This window comes from Schistocerca nitens, chromosome 6, assembly GCF_023898315.1.
Source record: "Schistocerca nitens isolate TAMUIC-IGC-003100 chromosome 6, iqSchNite1.1, whole genome shotgun sequence".
In the NCBI taxonomy this organism is placed as follows: domain Eukaryota; kingdom Metazoa; phylum Arthropoda; class Insecta; order Orthoptera; family Acrididae; genus Schistocerca; species Schistocerca nitens.
The window spans coordinates 126848790-126874810 of NC_064619.1; the positions used below are offsets into that span (position 1 = coordinate 126848790).

General features: G+C 42.9%; 1 protein-coding gene across 2 annotated transcripts in view; it reads right to left on the minus strand.

Moving 5' to 3' along the window:
* The window catches only part of LOC126263711 (importin subunit beta-1), a 60476-nt gene extending 40710 nt beyond the window's left edge, over positions 1-19766 (minus strand). The window contains exons 1-6 of one of the 2 annotated variants that reach the window (XM_049960853.1): positions 19587-19765; positions 19234-19292; positions 13953-14135; positions 13668-13868; positions 13442-13594; positions 13124-13273 (exon numbers count right to left, since the gene is read on the minus strand). In XM_049960853.1, coding sequence (XP_049816810.1) covers positions 13124-13273; positions 13442-13594; positions 13668-13868; positions 13953-14135; positions 19234-19292; positions 19587-19650 — 810 coding nt within the window. In that variant the 5' untranslated portion in view covers positions 19651-19765. Of the gene's footprint in view, positions 1-13123; positions 13274-13441; positions 13595-13667; positions 13869-13952; positions 14136-19233; positions 19293-19586 lie in introns of both variants that reach the window. The other variant, XM_049960852.1, reaches the window with a different exon arrangement.
* Positions 19767-26021: the final 6255 nt, after the last annotated feature.

Genomic DNA, 26021 nt, shown 5'->3' on the forward strand with positions numbered 1-26021 from the left:
ATGCGAGCACGAAAAGCACAGAGAAGCTTTAAATCCAGTGCAGTATAGCGCATAGTGAAGTCATAATATTATGAATCATCAGTGTTAACTTTTAATATTAATTGTTAAATCTACAGAAGTAACGAAATTTGACAAAAAGTAGGGCCTAACAAATACTGAAATCAGTAATTGGAACTGGCCTATACAGGTTAATTCTAGTTACCGATTAAAACTATTCCACGGTTTGTTATTTAGATCGTTTTCAGGTGTGTACACTAAAGTGTTACAGGAATTCTGCATACGGTATTACTATTTTCATTACTACGAAAATGAGAAAAATTTGGAAGCTGTACCTACAATATTCATTAGTTTTCATTGTAGTTCTGAGATCAATAAGAAATCTAGAAATCCTACAAAAACGTAGTCCACAGACTTACTGTAAAAAATGTCCAAAATTACGAACCATTGAAAAGCTGGAATCGGTAACGAGAACTAACCTCCTACACAGGCCAATTCTAATTATTGATTCCAGCCAGTGTATGAGTCATTAATTAGATCTTTTTTTTTCAGCAGGTGTGTGCATTAAAATGTAGACTAATATGAGTTCTGCAGTTGTAATTGCCCTCTGGGAAAAAAAAGTTACTAATATTGGAATCGGTAACTACAATTGACCTATATAGCAGTAGTTTTAGAGAGCAATTACAAATGTAGAAATGGTATTACATTTCAGTGCATATAACTGCAAAAATAATTTACAAATGAATCATGAAGCAGTTGGAATCTGTAACTGGAATTTACCTACAGAGGTTAATTCTAGTTATCGATTCAAATTTTTTTTTGTGTGTGTGCTTCTCCACATTTTATGCTACTCTTTCGTATTTGTTGCGATTCCTTTAATTTTCCTGTTACTCTAATACATTCTAGTTCCTCCCCACTTAAAACCCCACCTTTCCTGCACTTCTCCCATTAGATTCAATAATCAATATAAAATTAACACTATTTTATAACAGTATGACTTCACCATGTGCTTAACTGTAATGCAATTTAAAGGCTCTATCTGCTTTTCTAGTTGCATAAATTATGAGAATACTTCTTACCAGAAATGAAAATTTGTTTTTAATTCTTATTCTTAATGGTTTTCGTTATCTTCAGTTCGTTTCAATGTAATTCATGACTAAGTAAATAACTGCACGAATGTGCTTGTAATTTATGGTATGCTACATTTGTTTGTTTATGAATATGACCCGTACCTTTCATAGATTGATTATACGTAGCATCTTTGCCTTAGGTATGAGGTCATTGCTCAAAGCCGACGACTGGAATCTGACACTAGAATTTATCTGATATATGTATGTCGTACTTCAAGGTGACACCATTTCCATGGAAATGGTGATGTGCTGACCATTACTTGTCAAAGACCATGTTGTAGCACACTTTTTTTTTTTTTTTGGGCGCAAAACTTCTATGGTCATTAGCGCCCGGTCCGTGACTTAGGAAACCGTAAAAAACTGAAATTTAAAACCAGCAACAATGAGAACGAAAGTCATAAAATTGGAGAAACTAAAAACAGAAGGAAGGCTTAAAATCCACTACAGAAAGGGGTTGGTTGTCCCCAAAAAAAGCTTCAAATGACTGACGTCATTTCACTGGCACTAATAAACTTGAGAACGCGGTCGGCGGAGCGCGCGTCATCTGCTAAAATCGACGATATATCAGGCGATAGCTGTAGACGGGAGCGTAACGGATTAAAATAGGGGCACTCAATTAAAAGGTGTCTTACCGTCCACAGCTGAGAGCAGTGGGGACATAGTGGGGGAGGATCGCCGCTTAAAAGATGTCGATGGCTAAAAAGACAGTGCCCTATCCGGAGTCTAGTTAAAATTACCTCCTCCCGACGACGCATTCGGGAGGAAGAGGTCCAAGCACAAGGAAGAGCTTTCACGTCCCGCAATTTATTATGGGTAAGTGTCGACCAATGCGTGTCCCATAAATGAACAACACGACGACATAAAACGTTCCGTACATTGGCGAAGGGAAGCGATTGAATAGCTGGCCGAGGAAGTGAGACTGCAGCCTTGGCTGCAATATCGGCCGCCTCATTTCCACAGATACCAACGTGTCCCGGGAGCCAGAGGAACGCCACCGAGACGCCCCCCAGGTGGAGCAAGCGCAGACAGTCCTGAATCCGGTGGACCAGAGGGTGCACAGGATAAAGAGCGTGGAGACTGAGGAGAGAGCTGAGAGAATCTGAGCAGATAACGTACTGTATCCGCTGATGGCGGCGGATGTAGTGGACAGCCTGGAGAACAGCGTAAAGCTCCGCAGTATAAACCGAACACTGGTCGGGAAGCCGAAAGTGATTTGGGGTGTCGCCAACAATATAGGCACTCCCTACACCTAACGATGTTTTCGAGCCGTCGGTGTAAATAAATGTGGCGTCCGTCATTTGTGCACATAGAGCAGCAAATGCCCGACGATAAACAAGTGAAGGGGTACCATCCTTGGGAAATCGACAAAGGTCACGGAGCAGGCAGATCCGGGGACGGAGCCAAGGCGGTGCTGTACCCCAAGTTGTCAAGAAGGGTTTAGGAAAGTGGAAGGAAAGAGAATGGAGTAGTTGACAGAAGCGGACTCACGGTGGTAGTAGGGAGGAGGGGCGGCCTGCATACCCTACAGCAAAGGAGGCGTCAAAAAAAAGGTCATGGGCTGGATTAGCAGGCATGGAAGACAGATGGCTAGCATAACGACTCAGAAGGACTGCTCGCCGATTGGACAGCGGAGGTTCAGCAGTCTCAGCATAAAGGCTTTCCACAGGGCTGGTGTAAAAAGCTCCAGACACTAAACATAATCCACGGTGGTGGATAGAGTCGAGACGCCGAAGAATAGACGGCCGAGCAGAGGAGTAGACTATGCTTCCATAGTCCAATTTCGAGCGCACTAAGGCGCAATATAGGCGGAGAAGGACCACTCTGTCCACTCCCCAGGAGGTACCATTCAGGACACGGAGGGTGTTAAGGGATCGCAGACAGCGAGCCGAAAGATAGGAAATGTGGGAGGACCAGCACAGTTTTCTGTCAAACATAAGACCCAAGAATTTAGCGACGTTGGAAAACGGAAGGTTGACAGGACCTAGATGTAAGGAGGGCGGAAGAAACTCCTTACGTCGCCAAAAATTAACACAAACGGTCTTACTGGGAGAAAAACTGAAGCCGGTTTCGATGCTCCAAGAGTGGAGGCGATCGAGACATCCTTGAAGACGTCGTTCAAGAAGGCTGGTCCGTTGAGAGCTGTAGTAGATCGCAAAATCGTCCACAAAGAGGGAGCCCGAGACATCAGGAAGGAGACAATCCATAATTGGATTGATGGCAATGGCAAACAGTACAACACTCAGCACGGAGCCCTGGGGTACCCCGTTTCCTTGGGAGAAAGTACGTGAGAGAGTAGTGTTCACCCGCACCCTAAATGTGCGCTCTGCCATAAATTCGCGAAGAAAAAGGGGCAGCCGACCTCGAAAGCCCCAAGAGAACAGTGTGTGGAGGATGCCTGTCCTCCAACAGGTATCGTATACTCTCTCCAGATCAAAAAATATTGCTACTGTTTGGCGTTTCCGGAGAAAATTGTTCATGATATAAGTGGAGAGAGCAACAAGATGGTCAACTGCAGAACGATGCTTTCGGAATCCGCATTGGGCAGGTGTTAAAAGACTGCGGGATTCCAGCCACCACGCTAAACGGTAATTCACCATACGCTCCAAAACCTTACAGACACTACTCGTGAGAGAAATGGGGCGATAGCTAGGCGGGAGATGTTTGTCCTTTCCAGGTTTCGGAACAGGAACGACGATAGCTTCCCGCCATCGTCTGGGAAAAGTACTGTCGGTCCAAATTCGATTATAAAGGTGAAGGAGGTAACGCAGACTATGGGTTGATAAATGCAGCAACATTTGGACGTGGATACCATCCGGTCCTGGGGCGGAGGAGCGAGAAGAAGAGAGTGCATGTTGGAGTTCCCGCAAGGAGAAAACAGTATTGTAGCTTTCGCGATTTTGAGAGGAGAAAGCAAGAGGTCGCACTTCCGCTGCACGTTTCTTCGGGAGAAACGCTGGCGGGTAATTTGAAGAGCTCGAAATCTCAGCAAAGTGCTGACCCAACGAGTTAGAAATTGCGACGGGGTCCACTAATGTGTCATGCGCGACAGTGAGCCCAGAGACCGGGGAGAAACTAGGCGCGCCTGAGAACCGTCGAAGCCGACTCCAAACTTCCGAGGAGGGAGTGAAGGTGTTAAATGAGCTAATAAAGAATTTCCAGCTTGCCTTCTTGCTATCGCAGACGACACGACGGCATCGCGCTCGCAGCTGCTTATAGCGGATACAGTTGGCCAAAGTAGGATGGTGGCAGAAAACGAGGAGAGCACGTCGCCGCTCACGTAGTGCATCACGGCATGCCTCGTTCCACCAAGGAACTGGGGGGCGCCGGGGCAATTCGGAGGTGCGTGGTATTGAATGTTCCGCAGCTGTAAGAATAACGTCGGTAATATGTGTGACCTCATCGTCGACGCTGGGAAAGTGACGGTCATCGAATGTCGCTAGAGACGAAAAAAGTGTCCAATCGGCTTGGGCAAACTTCCAGCGTCGCGGGCGCATGTAGGGCAGTTGAGGCTGCAGTCTACGGACACATGGAAAGTGGTCATTCGAGTGTGTATCATCAAGGGCGAACCATTCGAAGTGCCGAGCTAGCGGAACAGTACCGACCGCAAGGTCCAAATGAGATAAATTGTCATGGAGGCAGACAAAAATGTAGGGACCCCAGTGTTGAGGCAAACTAGATCTGCTTGGTGGAAGACGTCTAGCAATAGTGAGCCACGTGGACAAGGATGTGGAGATCCCCAAAGTGGGTGGTGGGCATTGAAGTCCCCAACCAGCAAATATGGGGGTGGAAGCTGACCAAGAAGATGAAGGAGATCAGCTCGTGCCATTGGTGTGGACGATGGAATGTATACAGTACAAAGAGAGAACGTGTATCCGGAAAAGGAAAGACGGACGGCGACAGCTTGGAAGGAAGTGTTTAAATGAATTGGGTGATAATGGAGAGTTTCATGGAGAAGAATCATGAGTCCTCCATGTGCTGGAGTGCCTTCAACAGAGGGGAGATCATATCGGACGGACTGAAAATGAGGGCGAACAAAGCGGTCATGGGGACGCAGCTTTGTTTCCTGAAGACACAAGATGACCGGCGAGTAGGATAGTAAGAGGATCGACAATTCATCCCGATTGGCTCGAATACCGCGGATATTCCAGTGGATAATGGACATAGGGTGAACAGAAAATGGAGGAACGTGACCAAGGTCGCTGTCAACTCAATGACTGCTCTGAGCTTGCCGACCGACAGCATGGAATGGCATTCAGCCGAAGGCAGAAGATCCTGATCCATAGGTTGGTCAGGAGCAGCTCCTGCCACCAGCGACCGGCCGGTTGATCGGCCGCCAGCAGTGCGCCTCGGCGACAAAGAAGACGGCCGAGGGCGATTTCCGCCAGGTGGTGCTGTAGATGGGACACGCCTTGGCGGAGAAGGAGAGGAACTGGGTTTCTTTGTAGCCTTCTTGGAAGTATGATGTTTAGAGGAAGGAGGAACCGATGGTTGGGAAGTTGCCGTACGTAAAAACTCTTCACGAGTATGCTCTTTTTTCGAAGTCTTGGTGTCTGACTTTTGGGCTCGAGATTTAGCAGAACTCGACGAAGGGTGAGCCAGAGAGTGGGCAGGCGAAAGTGGTGAGGTTGAACGTGCGATCTTTGCGCTGGCCGATCTGACGACCGTGGCACTAAAGGTGAGGTCGCAAGTCTGCGTGGCCGCCTCCTTTGTTGGCCGAGGAGAAGCAAGTACAGTGCTGTATTTTCCTTTCTGAGGCACGGTGGGCTGTCGACTGGCGAATAATTTTCGAGCAGCAAAGGTCGACACCTTTTCCTTTACTCTAATTTCCTGGATGAGCTTTTCGTCCTTAAAAACGGGACAATCTCGAGAGGAAGCAGCGTGGTCACCCATACAGTTGATGCAGCGAGGGGATGGAGGTGGACAAGCACCCTCATGGGCATCCCTGCCACACGTAACACATTTGGCCGGATTGGAACAGGACTGGCTGGTGTGATTGAACCGCTGACACCGATAGCAACGCGTAGGGTTTGGGACGTAAGGGCGAACGGAAATTATCTCATAGCCTGCTTTGATTTTCGATGGGAGTTGAACTTTGTCAAATGTCAAGAAGACAGTGCGGGTTGGAATGATGTTCGTGTCAACCCTTTTCATAACCCTATGAACAGCTGTTACACCCTGGTCAGACAGGTAGTGCTGAATTTCTTCGTCAGGCAGTCCATCGAGGGAGCGTGTATGAACGACTCCACGCGAGGAATTTAAGGTACGGTGCGGTTCCACCCGGACAGGGAAAGTGTGTAGTAGTGAGGTACGCAGCAATTTTTGGGCCTGGAGGGCACTGACTGTTTCTAACAACAGGGTGCCATTCCGTAATCGGGAACAAGACTTTACTGGACCTGCAATTGCGTCGACACCTTTCTGAATAATGAAAGGGTTGACCGTGGAGAAGTCGTGACCTTCGTCAGACCGAGAAACAAGGAACTGTGGCAACGATGGAAGAACTGACTGTGGCTGAGACTCAGTGAACTTACATTTGTGAGCAGACATAGTGGAAGGTGAGGAAACCATTGCGGAAGAATCCCCCATGATTACCGGCGTCTCCAATGGCGCGCTCCTCCCTTGTGGGGGCCCTCTCTGAGGGCACTCCCGCCTTAGGTGATTGTTCACACCTCAGGTCACACTTCCCGACAAACGGACGGAGGGACCAATCGGCACTTGCGGAAGGTATCAGCTCGGGTAATCACCCCTCCCTGGGCCTGGCCGTTACCAGGGGGTACGTACGTGTCCTACCTGTCTACCCGGGGCGGGGAATTACGCGTTACCCCGTCACCGGCTACGCATGGAAGTGCGTGGGTCGGCCTTCAGACACGCACAGGGAGGAAGAAAGGGAAAGGAAAGAAGAGAGGTCTCAAACGCCACAGCGGAGAAAAGGGTAGAGAGAAGAGGTAAGGAAAAGAGAAGGACAAAGGAAGGATGAAGACTTACAAGCAAGGAAGGCGAAGAATGTGGTACATTTACAAGCGTCCGTCTCCGGACGTAGGCACAAACCATACCCCCAGAGGGGGAGAAAGGGAAGGAAAGAGCCAGAGGTGAGAGGCGGGGGGGGGAGGGGGGGGCGAAGATGGGGGATGGGGAAGGATGCGGAAAGGGAAGGTATGCAGCCCGGAAAGGAAGGAAGGCCACATCAGCTCGGGGTCCCATGTTCGCTACGCACGTATCCACAAAAGAGTTGTGGATCCCCTGGGGGGGCTGTAGCACACTGTTGCCTAGGCAACATTGTATAGTGCCTACTGGCATCGAAAGATATATATGCAGGCTAAGCTGTTCCTGTGGAGATAATGTCAAAGACCATGCTGTACAACATTGTTGCCTAGGCAACACTGTATGGCCTTCGACAAGCAACAGCCAACATCACCATTTCCATGGAAATGGCGTCATCTTGAAGTATCAACAAGCATCACCATCTGATGTTCAACGTTCACTCAACCTTTCATATTGATGCACTTGTATGTAAACTTGCATTTTTATTAATGACCTGCACTATTGAAACAGCAGTACTTGTATAATGATGTACATTTGACTGAATTGTTAGTTCATTTGCACATCATAAATATTTTTAGTTACAGTAAGAGCCCACTGGCTGCAGCTGACATAATGCAGCAAATTGGTGCGCTATAAAGCACTATTTATCATATGGCAGTACAGCCACTAGCCAGTTATCTTGACAACACACAGCTGCTCAGCAAATGCGTAAAACATCATGCCTTTTTAGTTCAATCTTCGTAAATTTTATGCAAGACTGGCTTCCCTAATTACCGTGCACTTTTATAATATTTACAGCGCAATCAATCTGAAGATGGCCTACCGTATGTGTCAAAACTGGTCATTTAAATAAATTATATTTTGCAACTGTGACTTTGTTCATAAGTAATTATCACGAGTAAGGTCGCTGACATTCCTAGCAATTTTGGGTAAAATCACTTCTCTAAGTGTACCCTATCAGTATGTACTCACTGTTTGTATTCTATCATTTAGTCTGGAAAATATTCTCTGAAAAACATTACCCAAATGAGCCTCCAGCTCAGGTTTCCAGCACACTGTCCTCAACATTGTAGCATGCATTCTTCATTCCACACATGTCTCCATTTTGTTTGTAGTTCCTTGTGTTCACCAATTTTCGTCCGTAATAGGTGTCTCTGCCAACTTTAGTTTGACATTTTGATGTATTACACATACACGAACTGTGTACCAAAAGCACCAATTGTAAATCACCACTGTGGCCCCATTTCCCAAAATTCTGGGAACCTCAAATCACTGTCATATCCCTTATAATAAGCTATGAGTATTTCTTTTAAGTTACGATGCAGGAGGCATTTCTGCTTACGGACTTTTTCACCCATCCACTCTTACTGCCATTTTTGTGTCTCATTACAGCCATGAAACTTCACCTTGAAGAACCTAATTACTTTATGTGTGATCTTATCATTGAGTCTTTTTCCCTTCTGTTTTGCAGGTACTGCCAAAATGCCAGACTCCATCTTTAGTTTCCTTGCCTGCTTCACCAGTCTCACAGAAACACAAAGTTCTTTTGCTGCTCTTTTTATATTCCAGCTGCTAAAAACCAAAGTCAAAATTTGAACTTCGTTGGAGTGATATGAATAATACACTTTAATATCCTTACACTTCTGGCACTGCTTCACTATGTGTTTCCCACATTAGTAGAACTCACAAGCACCTGCTTGTAAAGTCTTCATGATGGAATCTTGTGGTTTAACTTTCTGCCATATGTAACCCATAGAATCCTTACTGCTAATTTGTTAAGAGCTCTGAAGGTGACACTCCCACAAGTTGCTAAGGAAGTCTTCATTGTGCAACAAGTGACAAGTGCATCCATCTAATCATTAAACAGTGACTCCTGTTCATCCTGAGCCTTGAATTTCTTATGAGCAAATTCTTGTCTACATCTGGGACAAAGCATCTGGCTAAGCTTGAGAACTTTATTGGTCAACAGTTTCAGTTTTTCAACATGAGAAATGAAAACTGGATGTAAATCCCTCTTGTTTTCCCAAACGGATTACAGAAGGTATTTTGGAGAAACTGAAATTTCATCATCCACAGGGCGTAATGGTATGAACGAGTATGGGTGTCTTCAGTAAAGTCAAGTCCAGATCTAAGTTTTAAAAGATCACTGTCCAAATATGGCGTTTCTTTCAGTGGCTTAAGCTACCTTACCACAATAAAATGGCGAAGGATTGTGAAATCAGTCTTATCTTGACTGCAAGAAAAGATAGCATCTGGCAGTTCTTGATTTATATCCTAAACCCCACAAAAAACAGATTGGTTCAGCCATAAAGTTTTTTAAATGCAAGCTAATCATAAGATAGGAACTGACAGTTACATAAATATACATATCCCTTCAAGAAATGGTTTATCAAGTTTTAACGATGTTTTCAATAATGTCTCAAATAATGTTTGTTGGGGGAATAAAGCCAATAATGAATTTACAAAACCTTTTTGGATCATTTCATCCATAAGCAGGCAGTGGTATAAAATTTAACTATACAGCTTCTGAAGCTTAAAAGATACTCTTTCCAGACACAGTAAGATTTAAACAATGTTCAAGCAATGTCTTGCCAACATATTCAATGTTTTTGATGTCTTACATAACGCCGTATGAAATTTATTCAAGGATGAAATCGCAAAAACTTTTGGGGGTAATTTCATCAGTAGGTAGGTGTTTTTTCATTGCAGCTTATAGTCTGGAAGTTTATTTGTACATGAATATACTTAGTGTTCTTATTGACATAAAAGCAGTTTTCACCGATTTTACTTTGTTTGCTCATTATCATATCCAAACATATGCAATGAATACGAAAAGTAATAACTTTCAGCGATTCTTGTCAGCTATAAGCAGACACTGGACAAAATTTCTGCTTCTGAAGCTGAAGGAATTCTCTTTCAGGATATAACAAGATAAAAAGATTAAAGAAAACACAGTTGAGATAAGGGTCCCAAAACCACCCAAAATGTTTTCATCAAAGTTGGTACAGAAGGTTAGTTTGGAGAGTAAAGGAAGGACAGAGACTACTTTACAAAAAGTACAGGACAAAAGCATAGGTGTATGTCCTATTACCAATTCTCTAAAAATCATAATTTATGGTTTGTTACAGAAGGTGTCTCCAAGTCGCACAGCGAATTTTCTGCATTTCTGAAAAAGCACAGCTGTCACCTGATGTATTTAAAAACCTGATCAGTAATATTTTCTTATTCCACACAAAGAGTTTTTGAAGTGCACAACAGCAAGGGCTCTTAAGTTAAGAGTACCTTTCATAAAAGGTATCGGAAGTTAGCTCTTTGGCATGCTTGTAGGAGGTACAAACTTTGTCTCTATAAGAGACTGTAGAAATGGAACCAAAGGAATATTGAGCTGAAACTGTACATATACAAGCAAGACACTGGAGAAACTTTTCATAAAATTTCATTTGATTCTGAAATTGAGCACAGACCCTGGTTCACTTTACGTGGAATGATTCTACTTCCATACCCAGAATTCATGAAACTTTTAATATTTCAAAGAGTACTTTCAGTTGCCAATATACTGGAAAAATAAAACCCCGTATTATATAAATATCAGTGATAACCAAATTTCTTCTCTCAAGTACAAAAATTCTGATAAATTATACAGGGGAGTAACTGGTAAGGTCACACTCTTTTTCAGTGTCTGGGTATTTCAAATTTCCCACCTAATACTGCAACAAAATGTTATGAGAGAAGAAAAATGGTTTGCAGCTGGATCGTAAAAGTTTATTTTAAATTGGAGGAAGTACAAGGGTAATACCAAAAGCAAGGTCTCCTTTTTTTTATATAAGTACAGAACTCTGTTTGTGTGGCAGTTGGTCACACTGTTATGAAGAGTGCTTTACACGCTGTGTTTCAACATGCGCGCGCCACGCTGAGGCGCTCAGTCTTGGCTTGGCAGCCGTTGAGAATGGAGCTCCTGTTGGATGTTACCGCCAAGTGCGAATTGCGCACAGTTATTCGGTTTTTGAACACAAAGGGCACTGCACCGATTGAAATTCATCGCCAATTGACAGAAGTGTATGGCGAGTCGTGCATGAATGTCAAAAATGTTCGTAATTGGTGTAGAGAGTTTGCAGCTGGTCAGTCCAAAATTCACAACAAACAAAGGAGCGGGAGACCGTCACTTTCTGAGGAGACAGTGTTGAAGGCTGAGCACTAGGACCACAATTAATTAACGCTGACAGGTACTGTGAGACTGAAAAAACTCAAACGGGCAGTTCAGAACCGGAGAAGAGGAATGTTGAGCAAGGGCGTACACATTCTCCATGACAACGCTCGCCCGCACATCGCTCAGCAAACCGTTGCTCTACTGCAAGAGTTTCAGTGGAACATAATCACCCACCCATCCACCCACCCTATAGCCCTGACTTGGCAGCCAGTGACTATCACCTGTTCCCTAGGTTAAAAGAACATTTGGCCAGAAAGCGATTCAGCTCCAACGACAATGTGAAAGAAGAGGTTCATAACTTTCTGAACTGCATGACAGCGAGTTGGTATGACATGGGCATACAAAAACCGCCACAGTGTCTACAAAAACATATCGACAGAAATGGTGATTCTGTCGAAAAATAGCTAAATGTTTAAGCTGTAAACTGATGTAAACCATTGTAGAAATAAACAGGTCTATGTAATTATTAAAAAATAGGAGACCTTACTTTTGGGATTACCCTCGTATTTCGCCCAAGAGTAAATTTTTCACATGCGAGATCATCCCAATATGTTGCAGACCAGTTGCAGTGGAGGTGCAGTCATAAAACTATTGTCAGAGGGTCAAATGCATGCAGAAAATGTTACACAGTTATTCAGAAGAGTATGAGGCATCTTGAGATTAAGAGCAAGGTGAAACAAGTTATTACACAGATTGTGTAGCTGAAAATACTAATTTTGAAGAACTGAGGCAAGCTGTGATATCGATGTTTGTGTGGTTGAATGGTCTGTCAGATACAAACCACTTGTCAGATACAAACCACTTGTCTTCTGAATTCAAAACTGGTAAACTTCTTTCAATTTCTATCAATTCAGCTGCTCACATCAGCAACCCCACCGCAAGTCTTCCCGTAATGAGTGAACAAAATTATGTTTTGTTCTCCTTCCACTCCAAGTACCTTGTCAGTTCTAACTGTAGTGTTGTCAAGTATGGGTTGCATGGCTACAAATGCAGATGGCACGACACTGCAATATGCCAAACACCTTTCAAGCTACAGATTTGAAATCAGAGTTCTGCAGATTTTGTAATTGTTGAACTGCGTGTAAACCAAGCAACCAACAAACAAATCAGAGCACTATGTCACTTTGTTGAAAGCATTTTAAAAAGTTTCAGAAAAAACTTCTGCAAAAGCAACACTCTCCTCGAACCATTAAGGTTATTTCTTCAGCCATGTCAGCAGTAATCAAAATCTCATACAACCGCAAGAATATTGGGTCACCATAAAACAGCATTAAATTTATCTGCATAATCACTTCCACAAACCTGATGTTAATTTCATATTTCATCAAACACAGATATTAGTTTCTCCAAAAAAAAAAAAAAAAAATGCATGCCACATTTTCAGGTACCCACTAACTACATATAACACTGATCGGGAAATAGGTGTTAGCCTATGTGCGAAATTAAGGGTCTGACAGCACTCTTGCTATGTAGTGTGTATGGTTCCCTACCTTTCAAGAGACAATTTAAGCAATTTCTACATACTAACCTTTCTGAGGACAGCTGTTATTATACATGCTTAGCAGTGAACAGCTTTAGTGAAATTGATCGACGTCACTAGTACAACTTCTATGCTTCTTACTACATTCCAATTAAATATAGGAAAACTGATTTACATAGGTAACAAAAACCCAACTATACAACAGAAAGAAATCAATTTTTCTGGGAATGCCATGGATTCATTAAATTTCGGACAAATGAATGCACTTACTGGAAACAATGCCTGCCCCATGTATGGCTCCATATACTGGTAATAAAGTGACATTATCTTCACCAGACACTGAAGAGCTGCAACTCTCACTTGAGTATCCTGTGATTGGGTGGCTTCACACACAACCTCCATGATGAAGTTCCTCTCCGACTAAAAAAAAAAAAAAAAAAAAGGAAGAATTGATGGTTTGAGTGCACAAGAAAATATTACATTTTATAAATCACAATAGCAAGAAATCTTGAGCTTTATATCTATGCCTATCAGGTATACCATCCAATCATTACCAAATGAAGATAAAATACTGTCTTTTTTACAAACCTCCTTGTCAAAATTTGCTCGGGTGAATTCCAAAGAGTTAAGAAGAGCAGTCGTTGCAGCCAATCTGACTCTGTTACTTGGTTCATTTTGCCTCATTCCATGAATTATTGCAGTAAGTATGTGATTAGACTGTGAAACCAGCACTTCATGTTCCTGAAAGTAAACTGGTTTATTAGCTACGAATTTTACAGCAGATACTCTCAGAATACAAAATCTGAATACTTACAATATCTTGGCATATGTAACCTATGGCTTCGAGTGTTGCTTCCTTCATCATTTCTGTACTCGTTGCACTGATAACATTATTAACCATAATGCCAATCAATTCTGGCCACTGACCAACAGGTAATTCTGCAACTGCCACGTAGGCCACACACTGAGCAGCTGAACTTGGACGGTTATTTTCAGTTCCTAAAGCAGCTAATATCTGGAAAAGCAAATTCAATAATAACGAATATATCAATACTACTACAAACATCCTGTCTCTAATCAAGAAGGCAACACCACTCACATTCTTCTTAATATAACTTCTGGTCTCCTCTGGAAAACCAAGCCACCTCTGTTGGTACTGTGTCTTAAGAGCAGTGTCCTTGGATGTAAGAGTATTCTTGAGCTGCAGTCCAGCTGCCATTCTCGCCACCGGACTATTGCCACCATGATGCAGTATATCTGATAAGGTTTTCAGGAACTCACCCTAGAAGAAGTAAAAAGATTGCACAGCACTTTTTCTCTATTGCACTTTATAAGGGTGGTTAGCTCCTGTTAACTACGGGCACATAGGTCTTTTTTTTATCCTTTTGAGCAATACTGAGAAAATTTTCAAAAAGACACGTAATTAATGTTCTTTCAAATAATGTGTATTTTGTCTTAAAAATCAGCTCCTCTTCATACAAACTACTTGGCCTGAAGGTGATCCTTACTTTAACATTTACAGTGCCAAACTTGACCATAACAAAAATCAATCATTAGTTGCATATAGTAATCTGTTGATAAGCCCGCCCAGTTAGCCCTGTGGTCCAACGCACGACTTCCCGGATTGGGAAGGAGCGCCTGGTCCCCGGCACAAATCCGCCTGGTGGACTTGTGACAAGGTCTGGTGAGCTGGCCAGTCTGTGGATGGTTGTTATGTGGTTTTCCATCTGCCTCAGCGAATGCAGGCTGGTTCCCCTTATTCCGCCACAGCTCCACTATGTAGCCGATTGCTGCAAAAATAATTTCTCCACGTACGAATACACTACCATTACTCTACCACGCAAACATAAGGGTTACACTCGTCTGGTGTGAGACATTCTCTGAGGGGTGGGTGACGGGTCCACCGGGGGGCCGAATCGCACAATAACCCTGAAAGAGTTGTTCGGTGTGGGGCGGCGGAGGGGTGAAGTGGGCTGCGGTAGTCATCATGGGGTTGCGGACAACTGCGGCTGCAACAGGGACCGAGCCTCTCCATCATTTCAAAGCCCCCAGTTAACATACAATACAATCCGTTGATAAACTTTTTGTAGAAATTTCACAAACCGATTTTCAATTAATGGTTCACATATTTCTTAAGATTCAAAATTAACTTACCATTCATCACAGCATACAATTCATCAATTCTGAACTACTTGCTTAATGTTGTCACTGCCAAAAGTCACGAGAAAAACCACTCTTGTGTGTTTTGAAATATGATGACCCAAATATATAAAAATTCTCCTTACCACCTTATGGAATACATCATTGAAAAAGGATTCTTTTAAATGGTATAGTCACAGACACCTCTCACACATCATCATGGTCTTCACAGGTTTCGATAGTAAGATATTTCAGATTATTTTAAATTACAAAGAAACTATACTTGTCAAGCTCATAAAATTATATTACTAACTGAAAATCTTACATTTTTGTCTTCTTAGACAGTAGTAATACCCATTACAGTTATTATGATGCAGCAAGGTCCTAGAGATTTTATTGACTGTTTAGCAGGAGGAATTCCATACAGTGTGAAATGATGCCATGGCATTTGATAACAAAAACAAAGTGGTGATGCTTTGCTGTATGTAAACTCCAAACATCTCAATATAAAGTGTCTCCATTTGAAACTGTGACCGGAACTAATGATATTAGCATTTCATTGATCTAGTGGTTATTAAAGCTAATTAACTAATACCTCTTCATACATTTCAAAGCACCTTTCCTCATCCAAAGTGTTACAAATGTGTGCCTAACTCTGGAGATGGTTTTCACTATGATGAAGAGTTGGGGGGGGGGGGGCGGCTTTGTGAAATAAGAGTGGACAACAACAGTTGCTAAACATTATTTATCCAGCTCTTAGTGAAGTTGATGTAAAAAAACCTTTATTACTTGTTTCATTAAATTTTTGCTATGAATAATAACTAAAAATTTGTGATATGCTATTCAAACAAAGCTGTCCAATACTCATGAATACACATTTTCAACAGTTTGCTTGCAATCACAAAAAGTTTGTGATACTAATAGAGTGAACTTTAATAGGAGCCTAAAAAATTAATTGTGACCTACTCCTAGTACAGTACTCCACAGATGAATTTCTTAGAAGAATCAAAAGATGCACATGTTAACAAGTATGTCACACAAAGCTACATAATACCAGAGTTCAACACAGCTTCAGTAGCATGAACTGTCTAAAAACTCCACATGAACTGTTTCTGTTCTGACAAGCCTTGGCTAAACTGGCCTGTTAGTTATCTTATGCAGTTTAGTATGTACACACGTAACTGTGAAAAGCTTTTTAATTATTTAGTGCAACAGTCTTCTTTGTAAATATTTAATATATTATTTTATTGTTCTGACGTGTTCCACATCCTGAATACTGTATCTAATTTAATCACAACCCACATAAATTAACAATTTTGTCTTATCATACATTCAAAAAAGCAGTGAAACCTTAGAAAGCTAATAATTACCGATCACTTAAGTGTCTCGCAAAAAAAAAAAAAAAAAAAAAAAAAAAAAAAAAAAAAAAAAAAAAAAAAAACCAAAATTCATTTGCCTAAGTTTTATCTAATTAACACTAAGCTGTGACTGTTAGAATTATACTTAAGGATCAGCACATATTAAATCATACATTAGAGCATAATGAGTGGAAAAATTTATTATGTTTGTTTACTTCATGGAAGTACCTATGGAGTAAACACACATACTCAATACTCGACTGATGTTTAACTTCAAGAAATGGTAACTGCTCACTATTCTGAGAATAACATGAAAGAAAATGTAAACAACTTCAAAATTACTGATATTAAAACAATGAAACTGATGCCACTGTAAAGGTCTCTTCTGTTCTACCATTTGGTTTTATGAGAAGCTAAAACATATTTTTTAAACCAAATAAAATTTATTTTTCTTAAATATGTTCCTTCTATGTAGGCCAATGAATATAAATGGTTGAAATTACAAAATGAGAGTGAATTTGTTCCAGTGCAATTGCTTTGTGTAGCATTACTTTTCTCCTTTAAACAAAAACAGAGATATGTTGATTAAAATCATTCTTATGCAGTAGTCTGTTTTCATTAACTTTCCCTTTAAATATATCTTCAGGCATATGGTATGGGAGGAGTAAACATGTTATTACATTCTTATTAAGTATAATATTAAGGCTAGTTTTGGATGGACAGTACTGATTTCAGGTTTGTTATTAAAATATTAGTGTTTTTATGTATTATAATGACCATGGCAGCACGGATTTTCCTAAACAGTTCCCACATCAAAAATGTTTCTTTTCCGTATGCACCAACTTTTTTTATAACAGCTGATAGCGAAGCCAGCTAAACTTTATGAAAAGCTGTCCACACACAGCATTTGTGCACAATCTAGTGCAGATGCTGACAATTTGTCTTGTCCAATTGGAGACACCTATGAGAAAGTAACAGACAGTCAAATACAAGCTCTTAACCATATAATTCCCATATTATTAAACATGAAGTTTTTGCATTGTGTCAATGGCCTTTCATTTCCCGAGAGTTCCTCACATTTGAATTACCATATATATGTAACTACAGTTTTGTACTAAATTACTGCGCACATATTAAATTTCACATAGCCTAAATACAAAATCTTGCCAGTGACAATGATACATAGTGTATCTCACAATCTTAATTTAAATTGCAAAGAGGCAGTTTCATTTGCCACATGCAATCATGTTTTACCCAAACCACTACTGCTTCGTCTCATAAGCTTGCATGTTCCCAGTTGGCTGCCGCTCTACCATTCACAATACCCACCATCACTCTCAGGAAAAGCAGCAGCAGTTAACATACAAGACAGTGTGTGGATAGCACATGGTAAGCTTTTACTATAAAGCACTCCCTACAGTCCTCCTTTAACTCCTCTTCTGAATGACTTCTTTCTTGGCCCGTTTACCACATGCCTGTTTTTAGCTGTCTTCCATTATGTCAACTGGGACTGACGTATAGTCTTTGTGTTCTAAACTTTTGACTTGGGCGCGTATGACCCCAGTTGTTTTTAGCGCCCTAAAGCAAAATGAAACCAAACCGAAGTTCATTAACACCCTGATTTCAAAAACTAAGCAATCAGCATAGCGCAGTAGTTTGCTCACTAGACTCACATTCAGGAGGACAATGGTTCAAACCCATGCCTGCCCATCCTGACAAGACTTTCCGCGATTTCCTTAAATCACGGACACTGGACTCACATTCGGGAGGACAATGGTTCAAACCCATGCCTGCCCATCCTGACAAGACTTTCCGCGATTTCCTTAAATCACGGACACTGGACTCACATTCGGGAGGACAATGGTTCAAACCCATGCCTGCCCATCCTAACAAGACTTTCTGAGATTGCCTTAAATCGCTGAAGTGAAATGCTGGAATGGTGCCTTGAAAAGGGCATGGCCACTTTTATTCTCCATCCTTCCCTAATCCGAGATTGTGCTCCATCTCTAATGAGCTCACTGTCAATGCAATGTTGAAAATTAATCTCTTATTCCTCATCCTCAAAATCTACATTGTCTCATTTATAACACATTTCATCCGATGATTAAAAATTATATTCAAACAGTTTACAATAAGTAACAAACATACAGCACAACATTTAAGAAATGTTATGACACTTATCTGGGGGAGAATGCTGGAGTATAAAAAGTAGTGTAGCATGTAACTGTGAGTGACAAATTACAAAATAGCCAGCACTGCTGGTGTGGAGGAATATATTAAGACGTCAAGCTTTATGAACAGATCTTCACAAAAATGATGACTCTACATATCAAATAATTACCTGGGCCTATAAAGAAGTCAATCATTTGTACAGCATAAGCACTCCACAGAGATCTACTACTACTACTACTACTATTGCTACTACTGCACAAAGAGTATTAATAACACCCATGAATACAATATCTATCCAAAGTAATATGGATTCCAATAACGGGAGTTCATTAGAACAAGCATAGAAGATAAGACTTCAGAACTAAAATCTGACCACTGTTCCGCTCAAGAAATTATTCTCATCTTGTGGTGGACATGAAATAACTACGAAAACATGTACTAGGAAACCTAAGTTTTGTTATCTGTCTGTAGACTTACTGTAAACCAAAACTAGTGTGTAGCAGATTCATCTACGCTTATCAAACTCATCCATATTGACAGATGTTGTGCAGTGGATTGATTATCATAATCTGGTCACATACAATAGTATGAGAGTCACCAAAATGTTAGTTAGTGTACAAAGCAGTTTACAAACAGTTTCAAAAACTTTTGAAGTATACCAGTCTACAAGAAAATACTAAGATTGCTGGAGAAACGTCATGGTTTGCATACCAAATTTGTTTGTGCAGCTTGTTCCAGATAATTTTGTGCCTGTTCCAATTCAGTTTTATCTAGAAACAGAAAAAGAAAGTACGTCAAAAGCAATCAAATATTGTCCATTAGGTGACATTGACGAAAATTAAAAAAAAAATGATTTCTTCATGAGTTATACAGGAAAATACAATGCATTACATCGCAGAAGAAAGTTTGGTGGTACTTTCGTCACCAGGCATCAACTTTAAAAAAAGAATTGTAAAATATCTCTTTCCTCGCCCCATGGCTGAATTGCCATGAGACATCATCAACGAATTTGAACGAATATCACTACACACTTTTAAAGACGAATTGCTTATTCCAACACATACCTGGCGAAACAGTCTTCTCCAACACTTGAATTAGTTCCATTGTAACTTCGGGATTCATTTTCATTCAATTACGATCTATATTGTCAATTTCTAATGAAAATTTAACGCGAATATTGTCTCCCGTTTCCACCACAACCGGCAATCACCCACATGTAAATTGTACCACTGCGCAAGAATCCAACGACGAACGCAGTTGAAGAATCACTAAAATATTTTGGAAACCCATAAAATCGAAGTTACACCCTTACATTTACGACATATTTTACTAACATATGCTCCAATTCGGAATACGTGATTCAGAAAGTATCCAATCTTGAAATACAACAGGTACTATATTTTTGTAACTATGAATCACAGAAAGTAGCAATATGAAAAATTTCGCGCCATCAAGTCTTTGATCAAACAATCGATACAATAAATTAATTCCTTAGTGTACTAAACATTATAATGCATTCTAGCACTTCGAAAAATTTAGGTAGAAATTCAAATGAAAAAAAACACTCCAAAGTTGCAAGTCAATGGTACGACAAGTTGCTGGTAACGCAAAAACGAAATGTACGAAAAAAATAGATACGTGTCTTTTTGCTGAGAAAATATAACAGTGGAAAGACATTACACAATCTTAAATTCCTTCCATCATCAGTAATACATGACAGCAGTTTCTTCTACTTAGGTGTACTATATTGCTGCAGATTCATCATCGGGAAGCACATCAACCATGCCGTACGTACTTACGTTAGATTTGTACGAATAACGAAACAGTTATTTTTTCTGAAAACTGTATTTAACTTTATTGTTTTACTGTTTATATTGCATGATCTTATTCAATACAAAAGTTTGTCTCCGTTGAATAGGCTTACATTTACCTTATCCTACTTAATTAAGCCTGAAAAGGCACCACGCGCTTGAATACTGAGCTCGCGACGATAAGTAGTTGATTGTGTAATACCTGTCAATTAAGTTACTATTACACCACAAGGAAGTTAATTAGAACTAATTTCATCTTATCTACTGAAGGTTTCACTTGTTTCAACGTAATTCTCAACAACAACAACAAAAATCTGAAGGGCCCGTGTCCGCGTACTTTAGATGTAGGTTTTCATACAAATTTAAGACGTTTGAGTAAGTATTAAGTGAATAATTTAGGTAGTTTTCGTTACACATATATTTAGTAGTGCCGTATCTGCTCGGGGAATTAAAGGTTTTTAGTACTATCTTCTATTTCTTTTCAAAACGCGTTAAGTCCCTGTCGCTCATGCACTATCTTAGGCCTAATTTTTCGGGTATACAAGTTTTGAGTTTTAACGTTATTTTAAGTGCATTACGTTACTATAGTAATAGAATGCATATATAATAGTGGTACACCTAATTTTAAGAGACTCTTGAGATATGTAGTTAATAGAATATTACTGTTATTGTCTAGATGAATTTTGTAACTAGATTTTAAACCTCCGTAAGTGACAAGACAGTGTTTGAGTTGCCATAGGAAAGTTAGTTCAATGGTTCTATGCAGCTGTTATAGCAGATAATTACTCTGGGGGGAATGTAGTGGCATGGGAGTTGCAGAAGTACAGGGTCTTTTCCATGGTATTGGAAAGTACGTTCAAAGGCTAGGAGAGCAGCAGAACAGGAAGAGAAGATTACAGCACTTAATGCTGAATTGGATAGTACTCGGGAGGAGCTGATGAGGTTGAGGGGGGGGGGGGAGAATATTGACTACAGATGGGAAGTGGTAGTAAGGAAAAGGGGCCACAGAAAAAGAACAGTATCTGACAGTTTCATCATTGGCACAAACAATAAATTTGCCATGATACCTCAGTTAAACAACGAAGAGACTCAGGTAGATGTAACTGTAGTTTATACTCAACATACTTTCACCAGGAAACCAAGTGTTTCAAAAAAAAGTAGAAAGAACGAGGAAAGTTCTGTTGCTAGGTAGTAGCCATGGAAGAGGAATGATCAGACCCAGCTGAACAGTTCTGTCAAGAGGGTGAATATTGAGTTAGATCAACTGATTTTGGTGGAAACATTGACAGGCATAGGTTTGGTACCTGTTGATGCTATAGGTAGTTGGGACTTCACAAGGCATGCTTTGCATCTCAATAGAAAAGGTAGATGTAAACTGCCCAGGGCAGTAGCAAAATCTTTAGTGGGCGGCGAGGGCACTGAAACTCGTGGGAGTACCCCTTTTTTAGGCTAAGATCAGTGTCCAATGATTCAGTAGTGAATGAAATAAAGCTTAATGAGAATCTCAGAAAAGCAGGTACTAAAGATGTTAAAATATCACAAGACTCTCATAAAATTACAGTGAAAAATAGTATTAGTATATCACAAGATTCTCATAAAAGTACAGTTAAAATAGTTTTAGTATATTGCATCAGAATATCAATGGATTAAAAAACAAAGTAGTTGACCTTCTTGTTTGTTTAGAATATTCAGAAACTGAGTGTGAAACTAAGTATACCGGCAGATGCCAAGCCGAACAGATGCACCACCAGCAGTAGCAGCAATAGCAGTTGTCTGATATACAGTAATTTGGTTTAGTTTCTGTTTTTTTTTTTTTCCCAAGTGGTTCTGCAGAGAAGTGAACTACATCTGTGTGTTTAACTGTGTAGACTAGTGGTTAACTAATTACTCTAACAAGGGGAGGCCACGACGTTTGGAACGCGGATTTACTGTAAACTTCGTACACTCGTAGTACTCCATGAGGACAACAAAATGTGTAAGCAGTAGCGCGTACTTCTCAAGCGTTACAGCGAAAATCGCAAAATAATTTCGGTCGTCGAATGTATATCTGTGCGTGGCCATTGTAACCCGAAGCGACTGCACCCGAATGGTGACGGTACGATAGCTCAGCAGTCTGCCTTCGGCAGGGCTACAGAGCGCACGTGTCCGTGTTGACCGCGTGCGGAGCGCGAGCTCGCCTTGTTTACTTTCTGACCGCCGTTGCTTAAGTGCCGGCTTCCGTGTAAGATCTATTGCGAACCGTTACCGTAAATCTACACTCCGATTTACTTTCTGCAACGATTATGCTCGACCCAAAGCACTCGAGGTGGAACGTTTTCTGCGAGAGGAAGTGAAGATCCCAGCGACCGATATTATCGGCATACATTTGTCAATCGTGAGCAGCACGGTCTATGTTAAAATCATTAACGACGTGACTTGCGAACGCATCCAACGTGAGACCAAACAGGGGCTCCGCTTCTGTCATGCTGATGGCAATGTGGGGGAGGTAACCGTCGACCACGCAGGCTTAGGTATGCGAACGATACGCATTTTCGAATTGCCATTCGGACTTCCTGCTGAGGAAGTCGTCGCGGCTCTCTGCCCATACGGCACAGTCCATGGCCACACTGCGGAGAAGTGGACACAGTTTCGGACGTATCCTGTTCTAAACGGGGTCCAACAGGTCACCGTTGATCTCCGAAGCCACGTCCCGTCCTACTTACAGATCGGCGCATACCGTGCAATAATTATATACGACGGCCAGCCTCGGACCTGTTCCGGGTGCGGCAAAGAAGGCGACCTTAGATCCGAATGCCTACAACGGCGTATTACGCAACTTCCAGCTGCCGAAGAACCACCCACGTCGCAACCTACAGTGCTACCGGTGACCTACGCCGCTGCTCTAGCTTCTCCTACCGCTTTGCAACGTCGCCCGGGCGCCACCAACGACGCCACCAACGAGCCCGACCAGACACCGACGGAGAGCACCTCAGACGGCTCGCCGCCTCGGCCGGCCATCGACACCGCTCCGATGGTGCCGACGCAACCAGACGCTGACCCTGACCTCGGAAACACGATGGAGATCGACTCGCTCATCGTGCCTACAGCAGCCTTCCTGCCAGAGCGACGCGACTCCCTTCCGTCGTCGGACACGGAGGGTCGCACAAGGAAACAACATTCTCCGAAACGTCGCAAGCGAAGACGTCGCACAGTTTCCGGCCAAGAGGAGACTACAAGTTGAGGAGGACGCAACCGTCGACCAGCACGAGGCCCCAGAACCCGCTACTGCTGACGAAGACGTTATGAGCGCGGTGTGCCTGCGCCCCGTGCTGACGCAGATCTAAATCATGAACGTATCACAGGTGACACTACACCATGCACCATTACAACGTCTTCTGCAGACAAAATGGGCGATACGCCGGTCCCGCTTCCATGGCGTGGCACGAGGAGGAGGTCGAGGTGCAGGACCCTTTACGGGACCCTGCGCCATCGGGGCCGAACCACTAATCATACTCTCCAGGATCCCCTGTGGACCAGCGGGATAACGTTCCGCTGCGACGCCCAAGCCCTTGCGCAGACGTCGGAGTGGACCAGTCTCCAGCAGTCCGCCACCAGGCCTACCGGATAGCAACCATCAACACCAACAACATCCGTTCCAGGATGAAAATCCGCCTTATGCAGGAGAAGTTCCTGGCTTCGGATACTGATTTCGCCCTTCTGCAGGAAGTTCACTTGGCTAGTCTGCCGGATATCAATGGCTATACCGCCCACGCCTCCGCGAGTGATCCTATGGGTCGCGGAGTGGCCATCTACGTCCGCCACAGGATTTCTGTGACCGACGTAGCCTTCCTTCCATCAGCTCCAGACATGGCACTCACTGCCATGGGGACACGCATCATTAATGTCTACACTCCCTCAGGCACTGACCAACGGTATGAAAGAGCCCAGTTTTATTCCGAGGAAATCGCTCCCCTGTTTTTAGGGCATTATGACCAGTGCATACTAGGAGGTGATTTCAACTGCGTTCTGCATCCCAAAGATCAGATTCCCCACTATACTACATCCCAGGAACTACGTATAGTGGTGCAGGACCTCCTGCTTCACAATACCTGGGAAGTTCAACACGGCGACTCTGTTCTGGCCATACCTTTCTTACCAGTCATTCCGCAAGCCGACTAGACAGGATATATGCCTCACAAACTCTTAGATCTGCGATATGGGGCGTCGGACACTGGCTGCTAGCCTTTTCCGACCATTGCACTTACATCTGTACGGTCCTCCTTCCGCCGCATTCAGTATGGCGCAGCCATGCGCCATGGAAACTCAATACTTCTCACCTGCATGACCTGGCATGTCACCAACAAGTCACTGAAACATGGACAGCCTGTGAACGACGCCTTCCCCGCTACCGCTCGACATTGACATGGTGGTTGGATTGCGCCAAGCCGGCGATCCAGAGGACACTAATGAGATACGGGAAGGACATGGTCGCCTGGCATCGCAACACTGTTGACTTCTATTATGCGATTCTCCGAGATCTGGACGCTCAACCGCCAACCCCAGACAACCAGTTGGAATGGCAAAGAACTAAGGCGAAGATAATTGCGCTGGCACGCCGGAAATTGCAAGGGGTGGTGATATGGACGCGACGCCACGATCACGCGGGTTTAGAAATTCCATCCATGCATCATATAGTGTCCGACGAACAACGGCGTCGTCGGCAGATCATCAGCACTCTGACCACGCCTCGTGGCACGCAGGTGACCACTCAGAATGACGTCGTCCACGCATTCGTCGAGGCGGATGCTTTGAGAAGGCGGTCACGCGAGACGAAGTCAACAACGCAATCGCCAAGGGTGCTGTCAACAGATCGCCCAGCATTGACGGCTTACCGATTGAGTTTTACCGTACCTTTTGGGACCTCATGGCACCGTGGTGGACGACTATGTATCAAGAGCTGATGACATCTGACGAAGCAATCCCACCCACCTTTGCTGTGGGCATCATCATACCAGTACACAATCCAGCCTGTGGTTCGATGGTCACGAGTTACAGACCGCTCACCCTACTCAATGTCGATTACAAGATTTTCGCGCTCTTTCTGGCAATGCGGCTCCGAACAATACTCCCGCAAATCCTCTCGCCAGAGCAAACGACGTCTGGAGGACAGGTTAACATACAGACTGCCACAGGGGAATGCCGCGACTTAATTGCGATGGCGGCAGCCTGCAGACTCCGTGCAGCAGTCGTCGCTATAGACTTCGACAGCGCCTTCGATAAAGTGCGCCATCGTTTCCTGTTTTCGGTGGCAACCCGAATGGGCATCCCCCCTCCGCTTCTCGACGTCATCCGTCGTCTTTACAATAGTGCCAGTTCACGTGTCCAAGTCAATGGACGATTAGCAGGGCCGGTACTTATCTGCCGTTCGATACAGCAGGGATGCCCCATCTCTACCCTCCTGTATGCCATTGCCCTTAAGCCCCTCATTGGGGGCTTGACAACCAAGCTCTCTGGCCTCACCCTATGCCAACACACTTTTCGCTGTCGGCCATATGCTAATGACCTCCTCCTCCTCATTCGCTCCGGCTCTGAGATTCGAGCAGTCCTCGAAGTGATTACCCGTTAAGGGGCTGCCGCTGGCAGTGCCATGAATGTCGCCAAATCTTCTGCAATGCACATTGTATGAGGCCTCCAGCAGGGTGAAGTGGC